Source organism: Globicephala melas, chromosome 2 (assembly GCF_963455315.2).
Source record: "Globicephala melas chromosome 2, mGloMel1.2, whole genome shotgun sequence".
Taxonomy (NCBI): Eukaryota; Metazoa; Chordata; class Mammalia; order Artiodactyla; family Delphinidae; genus Globicephala; species Globicephala melas.
The window spans coordinates 20590492-20608061 of record NC_083315.2 but is presented as its reverse complement, the minus strand read 5'-3'; the positions used below and the strand labels follow the sequence as shown (position 1 = coordinate 20608061).

General features: G+C 43.7%; 1 protein-coding gene across 8 annotated transcripts in view; it reads left to right on the top strand.

The window, feature by feature from the left end:
- CELF2 (CUGBP Elav-like family member 2) overlaps window positions 1-17570 on the top strand; it is an 829377-nt gene that overhangs the window by 730896 nt on the left and 80911 nt on the right. For all 8 annotated transcript variants that reach the window (XM_060293317.2, XM_060293315.2, XM_060293316.2 and 5 more), the window contains one exon: window positions 15565-15613. In XM_060293317.2, the coding sequence (XP_060149300.1) occupies window positions 15565-15613 (49 nt within the window). The remainder of the gene's footprint in view (window positions 1-15564; window positions 15614-17570) is intronic.

The window sequence follows — 17570 nt, the reverse complement described above, 5'->3', positions numbered from 1 at the left end:
AGCGGCAGCGTTAGAATACAGAGTTCAGTGGTGCTTTTCTGTTGATTGGATGAAACGCCTCTACCCTGTCAGAAGGTTCAAGATAAAATACAGTTGGCTTAAATATTCTGAGTTAATTTTGAACCAGAGGTTTTAAAGATTTTCTTGTTAGAGGGGCGTTGTGGTGGTGGTTTTGGTTTGCCTTAGAATTGAAAGGAAACTGGAGATTACTGGATAAAGCATCGCTGATCTTAACAATCTACTAAGAGTAGATAAACGGTGTCTTGGGTTGCACACGAACTGCCCATCAACTCCACGGTTGGTTTAGAGGGTAGTGTTATTTTACATCATCAAGTTGATGTTTAGTTGAACTCATACAGTTGGTAAATATTGCAGATGAATTACTGGAAAGCTCTCCAGGCCTGACAAAGGAGGTAGCCCACATAAACTGAATGTGTAGGGCTTCTTATGAGACATCTGAAATGAAGATAATACAGTTCCTTGCTATGCAATATAGGAGGTTGCGCTGTATGAAACTGTCACCATTCAACCATTGTCAGTCTACAAAAACGGCAGTTTCACATGATCAACCTAATAACTTGACATATCGGTGTTTCTGTGTAACAGATATAAAGCGGTTATATTGTCAAGGAAAATACTCTGTGTAGATGCAGGGGAAGGGTCATGATGCCTTTTTGTGGGTGAGCCTATGGCAGAGGTACCAGGAAGAGGGAGTTCTCCAGTTTGACTGGAAGAGAAGGGAAATATATAGAGCGATGATGAGAAGTAAGCCTGAAAAGGTAACTCGGGGGCAAAGCATGGACTTCCTTGAAAGACAGGCCAAGGAGCTGGAATTTAATTTGGCAGATAATTGAAAGTTCTTGAACAGGACAGAGACATGATTACACCTGCTTTTTTGTCAGATTAATAAATAAGGCAGCAGTGTGTATGATGGTCTGGGAGACAAGGACCATAGTGCATGGAGACCACTGCAGGAATCTGAGTGAGCCGGAGTGAAAAAGAAATTTGGTGGAGACAGATCTAAAGTGAGAATTCCAAGAGGCAGAAAAGTAAGCCAGTTTAGCCAGGGTATTGGTTCCATGAGGGGTCTGGAAACGCAGACCCGGAGGCTGCTCCCATCCCTGAGATGATGCTTCTTCAGCACCAAGTTCAGCCCAGCACCGATGTTTCCAGTGAATGACCGAAACCCAAGTGCAATGTGGGCAGTTTTCACTGTCCAAAGGATATTTCCTATGGGGATGAGGCAGGGGTGTGGCTGGAATGGAGCAGAGATAATCCTAGGAAGCAGTACCAGGAATTGTCAGGAACTGAGTTGAGTCCTGGGAAGGGGGTGGAGAGATGGGGGGAGGAAACAGCTTGGCTAAGATTGGCTAAAACAGTTTGGCTAAGATTCCGAACCGGGTATTAGGAGTCTGCAGGCCCTGTGGGCCCAGGCAGAAGGGCCGGTTAAACAAAACGGGCATCTGCACCCAGAGTGCAGGTCAGCGAGGGAGGGGCGATGCCGTCCGCTCTCCAGTCTGCAGGCCTTGCTTCCCCCCAGTTCACAGGGTGTTGAGAACTGGGTAATGGTGACCATCTGGAAACAGCCAGGGTTGGGGAGGGGGAGGCACCACGAGCCCAGCGGGCTGGGCTCTGGTTTAGGCCAAGGCCGTGTGCGAGCTGAGCCCAAAGGTGGTCATGATGGGTCGAGGCTATTGTCAAAAGGACCGTTTATGTTTAAACCAGACTCATTTGTCTTAAAATACGAGGTTATACTAAGTTTGTGGCCTGAAGAACCATTGTATGGGAAATGTAAGGGAAATACCAGATCATTAAATCACTCCTCCGTGGCCAGGTCAGGCACTGTTACTTCAGCGTGTATTTTCCTGACTCAATTAGAGAGCGTGTCTAATGTAACATCTGGGTAACATCTGGAAGAATAACTTGGAGCATCCATCGTTGATTTTGGAAGACAGTTCCACAATCAGAATGAAATCACGGTTAGAAAGGATATCTGTATGTTGTAAATTTTGGCTTATTAATCGGGAGTGGTTATACTCTAAGCGTCACCCAAAATCCTTGTGTGGTCTTTGCTGCGCTCGTGATTGTCATAGCATTGCCTGAGCAGCGCTGTAATCCTACACACCTCTTCTTACATTAAGTCTTTCCACTTATCTCCATTTTCAAAGTAGTTCTAGATCCTCCCGTCTTCTGTCGTTAAAACAGGTAGATCTAAACAGAGGATTCCAGAAAAGCTAAATACTGTCGTTCAGTTTTAACTAGTTTCGCTTTGCTTTTCACCATATCTATTTGGGAGCTCAACTAATTGGATCATTTGTTTATTCTATCCCAAAGATGCAGTGACAGAGGGAAGAACCAAAATCTTATCAAAGAAATTGCTTTCTGTTTACAATAATACTGCTAAACACAGTAATAATACCTTCTACTGAAATCACAGCTAATGAGGCACCAACTCTGACAAGAGGTTTAAAAAGTGTCGTAGATTTACCTCTCTGAGTAATAGAATAGTTCCAAGAAAAATTAAACTAATACAGCATTAACATTCTTCTTAAACAGCAATGCTTCGAAAAGCCTTCCACTTGCTTTTTGTTATGACAGCGATTTTTCATGCACGTTCCATGCCTCCTATTTTGAGCCTATTCATTTTTCTTCTCATTTTAAGAATAAATAAAGCAAAATGGAAGCTCGTGTTATTATTTAGTATGAAAACACAGAACCGAATTATAGCTAATGAGCGTGGTAAATGCCGGGCCCTACCTCCTCTTGTTTGTATGTGTTCTATATACAGAAGGTAACATAGGCTGAGTAGCGAGGACGCCAAGTTACAGATGGGGTTGGGGAATGCTATTTGACAGCCGATTAGAGTAATCTGTCAGAAATGATGACTTAATCACCATAACAGACTCCAACTCCCATCATAGAATTCCACCCAGAGTAATCTAATTTTCCTGCAGTATTTTATTTTATTTATTTTATTTTTTTTTTTTTGCCAGGACTAAATGGTTTCACTGCTTGACTTCTCCCCTCTAGTGTACCACCCGATTGTAACAGAAATGTAAATAGCTAGTGTCATTACAGCAAAAAAAAAAAAAAAAAAAAGGCTGCCTTCGAGCCTGAGAAGCCAAAGCAGACATATAATTCTGGGTTCTGTAGGTTGTTTTCCCTCGCTGGGTTGTTAGTATATATGGAGAAAGCCGGCAGCAGTATTATCTGTATACTTCCCATGTGACCAAGAAAGGCTGTTCCTTCTAGTATGTTCTCTCAGCTTTTGAATGGGACCTTTTCCTTTTTCCCTCGGGGAAATCCTTTTGCTTTGTAAAATAATAATGACAATGATAATGATAACTTCACTGGGCACATACTATGCAGGCAGTGCTTTGAGCACGTCACATGTATCAATGGCTATTAGGAAGAAATAGTCATTTATTTCCACTCTAGGCTTTTTCCCCCTGGTTGTGATTTGCCATGGGAAGATAAAGGATCACTTACGTTTCTTTGTTATTGTCACATTCAAATCCCCTTTTATTCTTTGCTTTGGTCACTTTTATAAAAATATACGTCAGCAAATATTGGTTGAAAGTTTTCTGTGCATGTACTCTGTTAACTTAATTAATAGAGATGCACAGAGGAGCAATTTGGAATAGTACCGTGACTCAAGGCATAGAGGAATCCCATACACTGCTTCCACCAAGGAATCTGCATCTTCAGAAGGCGACTGTACTCAGCGTCATCCAGAATTTCCAAAGCAGTATTCAGATAAACAGGCATTGTACAATCCAGTTAGCATAAAGCCAAATACCGATGCCTATTGTTGTAAATGCTGACTTATCCAATAAGTGGTCTACACTTTGATTGATTTTATAGATTCCAGTGTACTTTTTTGCACTAACACTTTTTTTGTGAAGAAACCACAAAATGTAGGATCAGTTAATGTCAGTGATTCAAAACTCTTATTCTCCTCTCGTAGAATAACTGACAGCTAATTTTGCTTGTTATCAATTTGTTTCTCATCAACATAGGTATAGAACATTTTGGATAACTTGGCCCATGAAACGAACCTCAGAGTCTAATTCCATTTTGCACATCTATTTTAAGTGGCCTAAAGGGATTGTAGAAAAACTAGCATTTAATCTCTCTGGATTAGCTCATATAGTTCCCTTGTGGTCAAATGGCACATAGATTGGAGCTATACTTTCCTAATACAGCTATACGGCTGTTTTTTTCTTTGAATCATGGCAGGCTTGTAAGTTTTCTTTCCTTCCTTTTTCATAGAGAAAATCTAGACAATCTTTTTTGTTCTGAGGCTAATTTAAAATATTTTACTTCCTCTTTTCCAATCTGGATGTCATTTATTTCTTTTTCCTGCCTCATTTTTCTTGCCAGGACTTCCAGTACTGTGTTGAATGGAAGTGGCAGGAGTGAGCATCCTTGTCTTGTTCCTGACCTTAGAGGAAAGGCTTTCTGTTTTTCGCTGTTCAGTATGATGTTACCTGTGGGCTTGTCATGTATGTCCTTTATTATATTGAGGTGCTTTCCCTCTGTACCCACTTTATTGAGAGTTTTTTAATCATAAATGGATGTTGAATTTTGTCAGATACTTTTTCTGCATCTACTGAGGTGATCATACGATTTCTACCCTTCATTTTGTTAATACGGTGTATCACATTGACTGATTTGCAGATGTCGAACCATCCTTGCATCCCTGGAATAAATCCCATTTGATCATGGTGTATGACCTTTTTAATGTATTGTTGAATTCAGTTGGTTTCTGCTTGTCTGGAATATTCTTTATCTCTGTTTCAATTCTGAATGATAACTTTGCTGGGTTGACTAGTCTTGGTTGGAAGTTTTTTTGTTTTTGTTTTTCCTGTCATCACTTTGAATATATTGTGCCACTCACTTATGGCCTGCAATGTTTCTGCTGAACAATCTGCTGATAGTCTTACGGGGGCTCCCTTGTACATAGCAAGTTGTTCTTCTCTTGCTGCTTTTAATAGCCTCTCCTTGTCTTTAACTTTTGACATTTTAATTACAGTGTGCCTTTGTGTGGCTCTCTTTGAGTTAAGCTCATTTGCAACTCTCCAGGCTTCCTGGATCTGGATGTCTATTTCCATCCCCAGGTTAGGGAAGCTTTTAGCCATTATTTCTTTAAATAATAATTCTGCCCCTTTGTCTCTCTGTTCTCCTTCTGGGATCACCTAGAATGTGAATGTTAGTCCTTTTGTTATCCTGTAAGTCCCTTAAGTTATCTTCATTTTTTTCATAAAAACTCTTACTATTTGCAGATGATATGATATTATATAGAGAAAACCCTGGATTCCATCAAAAAACTGTTAGGTCTAATGAGCAAAATCAGTAAAGTTGCAAGATTTAAAATGAATACACAATAATCTGTGGTGTTTCTCTTCACTAGTAATGAAATATCAGAAAGAGAAATTAAGAAAACAGTCCCATCAAAAATAATAAAATACCTAGTAATAAATTTAACCAAGGAGGTGAAAGACCTGTATATAGAAAACTACAGGACATCAATTAAAGAAATGGAAGAAGACACAAATAATTGGAAAGGTACTCTGTGCTCATGGATTGGAAGAATTAATATTGTTAAAATGTCCATACTACCCAAGGCAATGTACAGATTCAGTACAATCCCTATCAAAATTCCAATGATAATTTTCACAGAAACAGAACAAACAGTCTTAAAATCTGTATGGAACCACAAAAGACCCCAAACAGGCAAAGCAATCTTGAGAAAGAACAAAGCTGGAGGCAACATGCCCCATATTTCAAAGTCTATAACAAAGCTAAGGTAATCAAAAGAGTATGGGATTGGCATAAAGACAGACACATAGATCAGTGGAACAGAATAGAGACTCCAGAAATAAACCCACACATATATGGTCAGTTAATTTACAGCAGAGGAGCCAAGAATGTACAATGGGGAAAGGACTATCTCTTCAATAAATGGTATTGGGAAAACTGGACAGCCACATGCCAAAACTGAAACTAGACCACCGTCTTACACCATACACAGAGATTAACAAAATGGATGAAAGATTTTAACATAAGGCCTGAAACTATAAAACTCCTAGAAGAAAACATAGGTAGCAAGCTCCTTGACATAGCTCTTGATGATGATTTTTTGGATACTGACACCAAAAGCAAAGGCAAGAAAAGCAGAAATAAATGAGTGAGCCTACGTCACGCTGAATATCAGCTCCTGCACAGCAAAAGAAACTGTCAACAAAACAAAAAGGCAACCTGCTGAATGGGAGAAAATAGTTGCAAATCATATATCCCAGGGATTAATATCCAGAATATACAGAGAACTCATAAACTCAGTAGCAAAAAAAAAAAGTCTGATTAAAAAATGGGCAGAAGATCTGAATAGATATTTTTCCTAAGAAGACATACAGATGGCCAACAGGCACATGAAAAGATACCCAGGATCACTATTCTTCAGGGAACTGCAAATCAAAACCACAGTGAGCTATCACCTCACCTGTTAGAATGGCTCTTACCAAAAAAACAAGAAATAACAAGTGTTGGTGAGGATGTGGAAAAAAGGGAACCTTTGTCCACTGCTGGTGGGAATGTGAATTGATGCAGCCACTGTGTGCAGCCACTGTGAAAAATAATGTGGAGGTTCCTCAAAAAATTAAAAATAGAACTACCATATGATACATCAATTCTACTTCTAGGTATTTATCTGAAAGAAACAAAAACATTAACTCGAAAAAGATACCTGCACCCCCATGTTCACTGCAGCATTAGTTACAGTAGCCAAGATATGGAAGCAACCTGAGGGTTGGGTGAATGAATGGGTAAAGAAGTTGTTTCATATATAAATATGTATGTATATATATGTGTATATATATATGTGTGTGTGTATATATATATACACACACACACATATATATATACACACACACACATATATACCATATAATGAAATATTATTCAGCCATTAAAAAAATGAAATCTTGCCTTTGGGCAACATGATGGACCCTGAAGATATTATGCTAAGTGAAATAAATCAGACAAATACTGTATGATCTCCCTTATATGTGAAATCTAAAGATTAAAAAAAAAAAAGTCATAGATACAGAGAATAGATAGGTGGTTTCCAGAGGCAGGGGGTGAGGGGCGGGAAAAATAGGTGAACTGGGTTTTTTTTATTGTTTTTTTCATTTAAATAAGCTTTTAAAATATGTATTTCATATGTGCAAGTGAAATACATAAAAACATATATATATATATATATATATATATATATACAGCATACACATGTATGCTACACACATTCATATATAAGTTTCTAATTGGAAAGTACCCTAGAGATTGAGATGGCCTAGTATGGAAAAGGAATTTTGGTAATGCTCTCGGTTCTTAGAAACCACCATTTCACAGCACAGCTAGGATGTGCTCGGGATAGGGTCGGTGTGGAGGAGTGGCTGGGGGTTTATGCTCCAGCCCGAGACAGTCCCACGAATCCCAGCTCCACTGCTGACTTCCTGTATGCCTTAGCCAGGTTCTTTAATCTCTCTCTGTGTCCCTCCTTCTTTCCCTCTCCCCCCACCTTCCCCCACCACTTAAGTTCCTCATTCACATCTATGTCAGGGCTGTTGTGAGAATTAAATGAGTTAGCATACATAAAGAGCCTACAGCAGTGCTTAGTTATTAGCACAGAAAAATTGAGAGCACAGGGAAGATTTCCTCAGTTTTCACCAAAATTGCCTAAATTGTCCACTTCACTTAACAAGTGTGGCAGTGAGCTCCAAAACCAGCTTCGTCCTGATGATAAAAGCTGGTTTAGACCCATCCAACACATGACTTTTGTCATCTCTATTCGTTCAGAGGCGTCACTCTGTTAAAGATGCTTTTGCAAGTTTAGCGATGTCACCATTTTCAACAATCAGAGAAATTCAAAAGTCCTTATTCAATATGATAAGTCAACATTCCTAAAACTCCCTTTGTTTCTTCCCAGTCTCCTTCACGCAGAGCATAAGAGACAGTGACGGAAACGGCAGAATTTCCTACCTAGAGAGGTAGGGGAGCCTCTGTAGCTCTGGGAGTACCTTATGGTCATAGAAGACCTCTTGACAAGACACACACTTTCCTTTGGGGGGATGGCATGCATCCAGTTGGTGACAGTTCTTCTGAAACTTATTTTTGCCCATTTACAAAACTTTTTTGAGAAAAATTCAGGAAGCATGGGTGCCTTTGGTATCTCACAGTCCACTCTCCAACAAGATACCAAGTATCTTCTGCATGGGTCACATCTGCATTGTCAGGGAGCAAAAGGAAAATCCCAGTTCGTCTCTCCTGGCTGAGTCCGTTCATTTTCTCATTTGGTTGGCGGGTGGCTCTTCCGTGCATCCACTTCTTCCCTCCCCCTCTGTTTCTCCCTTGAAATATTTTATGGGCAGTAAGCCTAGAGCATGTGCTGTCACGGCTGCTCGTTCTAGGTGTCAGGATGGGTTTAGTAATGATGTGCGTAACAGTGACGCTGTAAAACCCATTTCAGGTTAAACATGGCTTGTTTTATTGAGTCTCATGTTAAAGGTGGTTAACTCATCCATCAGTGATTGCTGGAGTTAAACAAGTTTCAACATGCGTTCTCCTGTGTGTGAGGAACCGGCCAACTCACCTTCACCCGGGTCTTCTATCTTCCGGCCTCCACCTGGCTTAACTTAACACTGGCTATTTCAACTCAGAATTGCCCCCGTAGCCATCACAGGATTAAGGCAGAGAGATCTGGAGAAATCTCGCTGACTTGGTAGACGGTGCGACTCCAGAGAACTTGATTCGTGAATGCTGGTGCTTGTGGCCCAGCAGCGTCTCTGTCTCTGGGATGTGATGGGACCCGTAACGGGGCCTCTGCAGCTCCCTCCACGTGCTGTCACCGCCACAGGCTTTGGGGGATGCCTTTGCCCCACAGCCGTGTCCTCACCTTCATTTCCTTGAGCCACAGCTGGGCCCCCGGGTCACGCATCCGAGGTAAACGCGTTCAGGAGTGAGAAGCAGCAGGTCCTATCAACAGTAAGGGAACTCAATTCTGGGACCCCATGTGTATGTGGCGGAGAAGCAGAAAGAGGACCAGAGGCCACTCACTCATCATTAGGAGGCAGGATAAAGGGTGAGGCTTGGTGCTGGAGGCTGGCGCCCTCCGACACTCACAGCTTCCCACGAGAGAGGAGGTGTGGGATGAAAACCAGCCCAAGCCAGAGAGGAGTGGCCTGCATGTGGTGAGACCCTAATCAGACCCCCGAGAAACAGCAGCTCAGGGGACTGTAGTCACAGTGCCCTAAGCATGTGATCGAAACTGAATACAGATGTAAGGGGAAGTAAACCAGCGATTTCTGCGGAAGCTACTTGACTCCAGTACCCGCCCCAGAGGGAGGGAGGGAGCTCTTGCAATCCCCCCTTTCATTAGATTTCCTTTGCTTTTTGTTTGTTTAACTGAAGTGTAGTTGATTTACAATATTACGTTAGTTTCAGGTGTATAGCAAAGTGATTTGGTTATACATATATATATGTATGTATTTATATTCCTTTTTTCTTTTCCATTATAATTTATTGCAAAATATTGAATATAGTTCCCTGTGCTATACAGTAAATCCTTGTTGTTTATCTATTTTATAGATTTCACTTGCCTTTAAATAAGTAGGGCTAAATAGAAACCAACAAGTTACCCAGTACCCTACTGTTGAACATGAGGCAAGATGTCATTGTTCTGTAATAAAATGCAAAAGAAATTCACGTACAAAGAAATCTTCAAGGAAGTGGGTTTGGAAGGCTTTCTTCATTGCAAGGTAAACTTGATGAACTCTGTTAAGTCAAAGGTACTGCCAGGAACCAGGATCTGTTTCCAAAACACTGGATTTTGCCTCCCTGGGACAGGCCCTGCCACAGGGGAGCCTGGTGTGAGACAACCAGAGCCCTGTTGTGGTCAAAGTTCGCTCCAAGGGCAGCTGAGTTGAACTCAAGTCTTAGACTCACTGCTGTTGTTTCTCCAGCCCTCAGGGAAGCTACCCTGTCAGTGTCACAGGCCAGAGGTAATAAAATGCCTAGACTCCTCTGACCAAGCAGACAAATCATGACAATACAGACCAGTGAAGGTTTTTTCAGACGCAGCTGATCCAGTGTGATGATGGAGTCTCACGTGAAAGATGGTTAACTCATCCATTGGTGATGGCTGGAGTTAAACAGCATCAGTATAATTAACTGCATTAATAGTGCAGCCTCAGTATAATTAACATGCCTCTTAACATATAAACAACGGAATATTACTCAAACCATAAAAAAGAATGAAATACTGCCATTTGCAGTGACATGGATGGGCCTAGAGATTGTCATACTGAGTGAAGTAAGTCAGAGAAAGACAAATATCATGTGATATCACTTATATGTGGAATCTAAAAAAAAAAAGTACAAATTAACTTACCTACAAAACAGTTATAGATGTAGAAAACAAACTTATGGTTACCAAGGGGGAAAGCGGGGGGAGGGATAAATTGGGAGATTGGGATTGACATATATACACTTACTATATATAAAATAGATCACTAATAAGGACCTACTGTATAGGGAACTCTACTCAGTACTCTGTAATGACCTATATGGGAAAATAATCTGAAAAAGAGTGGCTATACATATATGTATAACTGATTCACTTTGCTGTACACCTGAAACTAACACAACATTGTAAATCAGCTATACTCCAATAAAAATTAATTTAAAAAACAACATGCCTCTTAGGAGACTCCTCGGGAGAATTCTTGAAGAGGATGTGCTCACTCGCCATAGACAGAAGGAGGAGGGATCCAGCCCCAACCCTCAACTCTGAGGGTCCCTTGCATCTGGTGGGACGTTAGGAGATTGGAAGGGTGATGGCCAAGTTCTCGGGCCCTTCCTCCTGTTGCTGCCATCGCCCCCCCCCCATTCCAGTGCAGAGCACGGTGCAGACCTCTGACCTCCGGCCCCTCCAGCTCTGGGATTGGAGGCGCCAGTTCCCTGTCATGACAGAAGCACTGTTGTCAGGCTTCAATGCTTGACACCATGGGGGTCACCTTCAGTCCTTGAGGAAGGCCATGAGCCTCTGGCTGCCAATCCAGGGCAGTTCTGATTCAGGGCTGAGATGTGCATTGATTTTCCTGTACTTGAACTTCTCCGATCCAGGAATGTATCCCTCACTGTTGGTCTTGTCACGCTTCATTTACGTTGTGTTTGGTGAGTGATCTCTGGCGACATCGATCGCTTCCTCTGTTGGTTAGAATGTCCCATCATCATTCTTCAGGAACAACATGACTTAGTTTCTCTTACTCTGTTCCTTCAAATTTGTTGTTCCTTCCCTGAAGTGCCCTTCACTCAAGTCCTGGTTAGCGCCCTTCAAGATCTAACTTGACCATGGTTTCAGCTGAGATGCCTTCTTGCCGTTCCTTTGACTGTGTGGGGTGTGTCTCTTCTGAGTTCCCACACTGCATGTGAGAAACGGCTGGTCTGTCTGTCTCATCCTTGCGTTACATACTCCACCATGACCAGAACTCTTTTTCGCCCATCATTCCCACCATGTAACAGATCATCTGGTCAAAGCAGAAATAAGCGAATGTGGGAGTGGTCTTAGCATCCTACTGGGTCAAATCTTTGACATCATTTCCTGTTACAGGGAAAGAATCCCTGTATTATAATTTGAACATTTAAACTAGAATACCCCTTCCTTTACAATAACTTCCCTACTCCGCTCAACAAATCTCCCAAAGTTCTTGGAATCATGAGACTTTGAAGAAGTGACACACGTTATGAGAACGACTCCTCCAAACCATGTGGTTTTTTTTTGTCTTCCTTGACATTTACGTCCTGTGTCTGATCAGGAATTTGTAACTCAGATGAACTGTTCGTGGTAATGAGCCATTCTTAATACAGTCCTGATTGAATACCTCTCTCCAAGAAGGTCACGGCGCTTTACATATGTTATCTAAATTGTCTTCAGAACATCGCTGGAGTAGGGTGACCACCATTCAGAATTCACCTTGGTCTGACAATCCAGATCTCTGTGAGGTTGACTTTTTTTCCCTTCAGAGCCCCAGAAAGACCGAAACCAAGTTCAAGTCTGCAGTGGCTGTAGCTACCACTGCTACATTCCTGAGCCTGGATAGTCTTAGGTCAGAATCAAAGCTATTTCTCTCAGCAGCAGCAGGAAAACCCAGAGTCAAGCCTCCGTTTAATACCCGTCTTAAAGCTCCAGAGATAAAGCGTGATGCGAGGGCAGAGGAAGATTACTTTCACCCAAGGGGATACTGCTGGCGCCTTCAACTGAGTGTCTGTCTGGTGCCTGCAGTGAGTGAAGCCTGCAGTTCTTCATCATAGGCTCATAAGTCCAAATCCCGTGTTGGGCATTTTGGGGGGAAGCAGTGTGGTTTGGGGGAATCGGCACTGGATTAAGAGTAGGGAGCTTAGATTTCTGATCCCAACTCTGTCATTAACCATCTGTGTGTCCTTAGTGAAGTCACTTATTCCCTTCAGACCTGTACATTGAGAGCATTGGATGGAATGATTCCCAGGGCCCTTTGCAGCTTTAGAGTCGAATGATTCTGTCCTTACTGCTCCCAGATTTCCTCCTCCAGTCCTCCGTGCGCGTCACAGATGGATCTGAATGCTCACGGCACTCTCTCTGTGCTGCTTTTCTGATGCTGGTCACCATCTTTTCCCCTTTACATACGTGCCTATCAACGACCATGTTGGGTCGGCATCTTCCCAAGGGCAAGAGTCCTTCACTTCATTTTTGTGTCCTATACATAACGTTGGTACACTTATCTCTTGTCTCCTATCCCTTGAACCTGTGAATCTCATTGGAGTCTTTTCAGCTCATTGACCTGTTACAGGTCTTTCCTATCTGGAAAGGAGAGACCCCGGCCCCATCCTCCTCCCCCATCCTCCACCGAGCCTCCTGTCTTCCCTACTTAGAGCTAATCTTCTTGAAATAGTTGTCTGCATTTCTCATATCAGCTGTTCCCTTTCCTGTTACTCTCCCGCTGCCTACAAGCTGGCATTTTGGCCCCTACCACCCAACAGAAACTGTGTTGATAAATTCCCTTAAAAAAAAAAAAAAAATTTGTATTGCCAAACCCGGAAGGATACTGGGGCGTTTTCATCGTAGCGTCTAAGAGCACTTGCTCTGACCATCGCCTTGTTCTTGGAACTCCCTGCATGGCTCCAGTGGGGCCAGCTCTTCTGCTCCTGCCTCTCTGGATGGCCCTTTGCTCTGTCCCCCTTAGACTCCCCTTCCTGGCTGTTCTCCACGGTTCTGCCCCTGGCTCTTGTCTCTCTTCACTCTGCATTTCCCTCTCTGGACAGTTTCAGCCACGCCTGGGGCTTCCGCCACCTCCCAGAGCTGTCGCAACAGCTCAAAACCCACATTTCCAACTTCACCCCAAATGCAGCGTGTCCTGACCTGTGCCCATCAGTCTCTACACCCCCTCCCCGAACTGCTCTCTCGTGTTTTCCCGATTTAGGCAGTTATATACAGGACACAACGTTATATATAGGACACAAAAGTGAAATGAATAGGCAGTGATCCCACTACACATTCAGTTGTCCAGGCCTGGGGTCCCGCTGCCCCCTCATCCCTACAACCAGCCAGTAACCTCTGAGGTTTAGACCTTCCCTGCTGTACGTGGGCTGTTGCAGTAGCCTCTTAACTGTTCTCCCTGCCTCCTGTGTCTCTCTTCTACCATCCATCCTCCACACTGCAGCCAAAAATAACTCTTCAAGGACGCAGATGGGATCTCGTTGCCTTGCTCCTTAAATATTCTATGCCTGATCGTTGACTTTTAGAGGAAATTTCAGCTCCTTAGCACGTGGGATCCTCTAAGGCCTGGATGCTGGCCGCCCTGGCAGCCCCTTCTCGTGCCTTCCGCCCTCACACTGTGGACTCCCTCCAGGAGGACTGAGGGCTTTCTCACCACGGTGTCCTTGTGTGGGGTTGTCCATTCGTTTCAAGGGCCACCCCCTTCCTCTGCTGGCAAGTCCAACCAGCCTTTAGGACTCGAAGCAGATAGGCCCTTTGCCAAAATCCCCCCACCTCCCTCACCAGGCAGAATGAGGTATCTGCTCCCCTGGGCTCCCACAGCACCTTTTCTTAAAAGGCAGGTCGACTTACTGACTCCTAAGCATTCCATTCTCATGCTAGTCTCTTCTCTACAAATTGAGCATGTTAATGAGTGGAGTGAGAATACAAGTAGACCCCACAACTCCAGGCCTGTGTTCTGTGCATAAGAGCATCTTGCCGTTGAGAATAAACGAAGCAGCTCTGAATTATTTAGCCTCTTGTCCCCTGATACCGCTCCCTCTTACCTCTTCCTCTTGTGCTTTGAAGACCCTGGCAGCCATTAGGTGCACGTGGTCTCGACCGCCTGATAATCATTTCCCATCATTTCAGTGCCAGAGCCCAGTACCAATCCCCTTTCATTTCAATTAGATAAAGCCCAGAGCTGTGGCTGGCAAGTAAGGGAAGTCCACTGGGGAAATTAAAGGTTCAGAGAGAATAGGGCCCATTATAATAAAAGCATTTGCACAGCCACTGATTCCATCTACCCTGTGGCTGCGACGTTCCTTGGGGTAGGATGAAATATGAAGCAAGAGAACCCATGAAAGTCATTTGAGGAATTTATTTTAATTGGAAATGGTGGCAGCTTTCTGTGCTCTGCAGATCTTCAGATCACGCACAATGATGTGATTGGCATCGTTTAAAGAACCGTAGAGCATCTTGTTCTGCCACGATGCAGGATCTTGGTTCCCCTTTGTCTCAGGCGCTTCCTCCTCCTACGTATGTACTGAATGTGATCATAAGCCCCTCACTCCCGCTTTTCCTCCTCCCCCCCCTTTCTCCTTCCTTCCATTCTTTCGGTGCCTCTGCATTTCCTGTTTCACACTTCGTGTTTAATAAAAATGGGATAATGGCACCTCAAATCAATCAACTGGTCGACCTTCAGATTACTCAGAACTCAAAAAACAGCCATGCAGCAGACATAGAACGGCCAGAAGAAAAACAGATCATCTGTGTTTAAATTTGTAATAATACAAGATAACAGTAACTTTTTTTTTCTATGCCCCATTCATTAAGCACGTCACATGCATTTTCTCAGGTAATTCTCACGGCCCTGCTATGCAGGGGTCACCTCCAGCTCGCAGATGAGGAGACTGAAACTCAGAGGAGTTAAGACGCTTGCCGGAGGTCACGTAGTTGTAATGAATGGCAGAACCAGAATTACCTGTAAGATCCAGGCAGAAACCATATTGACTGGCAGGACCAGGTTTTGAACTTGAGTCTGACTGCAAAGCCCACGTGTTAAGATACCATGTCACAGCGCCCCGGGACTTAAAAGTACCCTGTTGCTGAACATCAAACACATGCTTGCATTTTAAGGTAGCTCGTTTTAACTGTGAGAGGTCTCGTTATTATTTACGTGCCCTTATAACAATGTCAGTAGTCGTGTTGAATAGCGTGGGATTTCTGAGACTGTTTGTTCAATCTGCCTTACTTTCTCACTTTTCTATTTTTAGATGCATCATCCCATTCAGATGAAACCTGCAGATAGTGAAAAATCAAACGGTAGGTGGTGACTGACTGTCTTCCTTTAATGTCTGTTCCTTTAAGTGAAGACGTGAGGTGGGGGGCGGGAAGAGCTGGCCCCGTTGCTGTTTCTCTGGGGAAGGCAGAGAGATGTGCTCCCGGAAACCTCCATCACGGTGGGTACCTCGCCCTCCTGCCTCCTGTGTCTCTGGGGTAAAGACCTGTGAAGATGCTACAAGGAACGACTTTCTGTGTCCCTGTTTGGGGCTTGCTCTGTGTGGCCACCCTGTGGCTGTTGTTTACCTCCTCTGACAGCAGCTTGGGCACCCGATGGGGAGGGGTGACCTTATACTATGCAGAGAAGGTGAGTGAGAAGGGCATCGCCCACCAAGAATGAGGCTGTCTTTTTTCCCCCCTCCCTTTGGTCCTCTGGCTTTGCGACTGTCTCACTGCACTTTTCTCTAGGTTGTATCCATGCATTTGCATCCACATTCATTGAGAATTCCGTCAGCTGATTAAATAAACATACAGTCAGTGCAAAAACAAAACAAAACAAAAATATGCATTTGATGAGGTCGGTGAAATAATTGGGACTTGCCTCTCCAAGACACCAAAGGGTTGCTAACCCCATTTCTCTCTGAAGTTTTTGCTCCCACCTCTGCAAACCTTCTGTCCCTGTTTTGTTCTTTGGACTGGCTGCATTGTATGTTAAAGGAATCGTCTACCTTCCTAGACCTCAGCCCTCTCCTGCCCCACAAGACTGACATGGTCAGCATGGCCGCCTTCCTCCGGGCAGCTCTGCACCTCATTAATTAGTCATGGAGCAGAAGCCGTACACTTAGAGATCTGCATTGTCTGCCAATGTAAATTATGACGGGGCTCTGCATCTCTCCACGAGGTATTTTCTTTTGCTAATTGTAGTGCATCCCATTTTCCGGCCCCATACACTAGACAGTTTCGAAAGAAATTCCACATCGTACGGTGGTGTCTGTCGGAGAATAGATGTTGGTGCTTTCCCCACCGTCTCCTCACCAGCCACACACTTCTCTGCAAGTCTAACTCCCTTTTTCCTCCAGTACTTTATCGCAGGCGTGGCGTTGAATGTCAGAGGGTCTAAAATCCACCCCTGCTTTGTTGTGGGATCTTGGTCCAGTCACCTCACTCCTTGACTTGACAGTTATTCATCGATTACTTACTATGTACCAGGCATGTTGCCAGAGGCTGGGACTGCAGCGGTGAATTTTTAAAAGAAGAAAAGGACACAAAAGACACTGTCCCTTACCTGCTGGAACTCACATTCGTTGTCACTGGTTTCAGTATCTAATAATCACTTGAAGACCAGACTTTAATCTCCTCATTCATAAAATGGGATTAATGCTAATTGCCTCTCATAGATGAGCTTTTTTTTAAGACTCATAGAAGATGTTTGTGACATCTGTAAGATGTTGGTCAGTGTTCCCTGGCCTTTAGGGGCCTTCGCCGAGTGTGTCTGCCCAGGCGGAAGGCCATCTCCTCGTGCCGATTTGTTCCAGGAGTGTGTGTTACGATCTGTTCTCTTCCTCCTGGGAGAGAGGCGGGATGGATCTAGTATTTGTGGGATGAATTCCATCAGTGAAGGTCATCCTGGCACATCCAGCCACCAGGAGATGCTCTCTGTCCTTTGGCCCCATAATTCTCCAAACCGTGTCAGGACACGGGCCATGGGATCAAAGTCTGCTGGAGGGGGTTCGTCTCAACCTTAGGCCATAGTGATAAAAACGTGACAGAAGAGAGAACCGAGTTGGAAATGTCTGACTTAAAATACCCAAAGAGTTGAACCGAGAAAGGGCTGCTTCTTCTGCATTTTCTCCTGTGCAGGTGCGAACCCTGACTGTCCACAGGGTGGCTGCCGGGAGGGCTCAGAATGGTCGGCTGCCCTTGCTGTCCTCTGTCTCCTGTGGGCACTGAGGGTAGTGTTTGCTTTGGATCTAAAACCACAGCAACAGAATCAAACTGC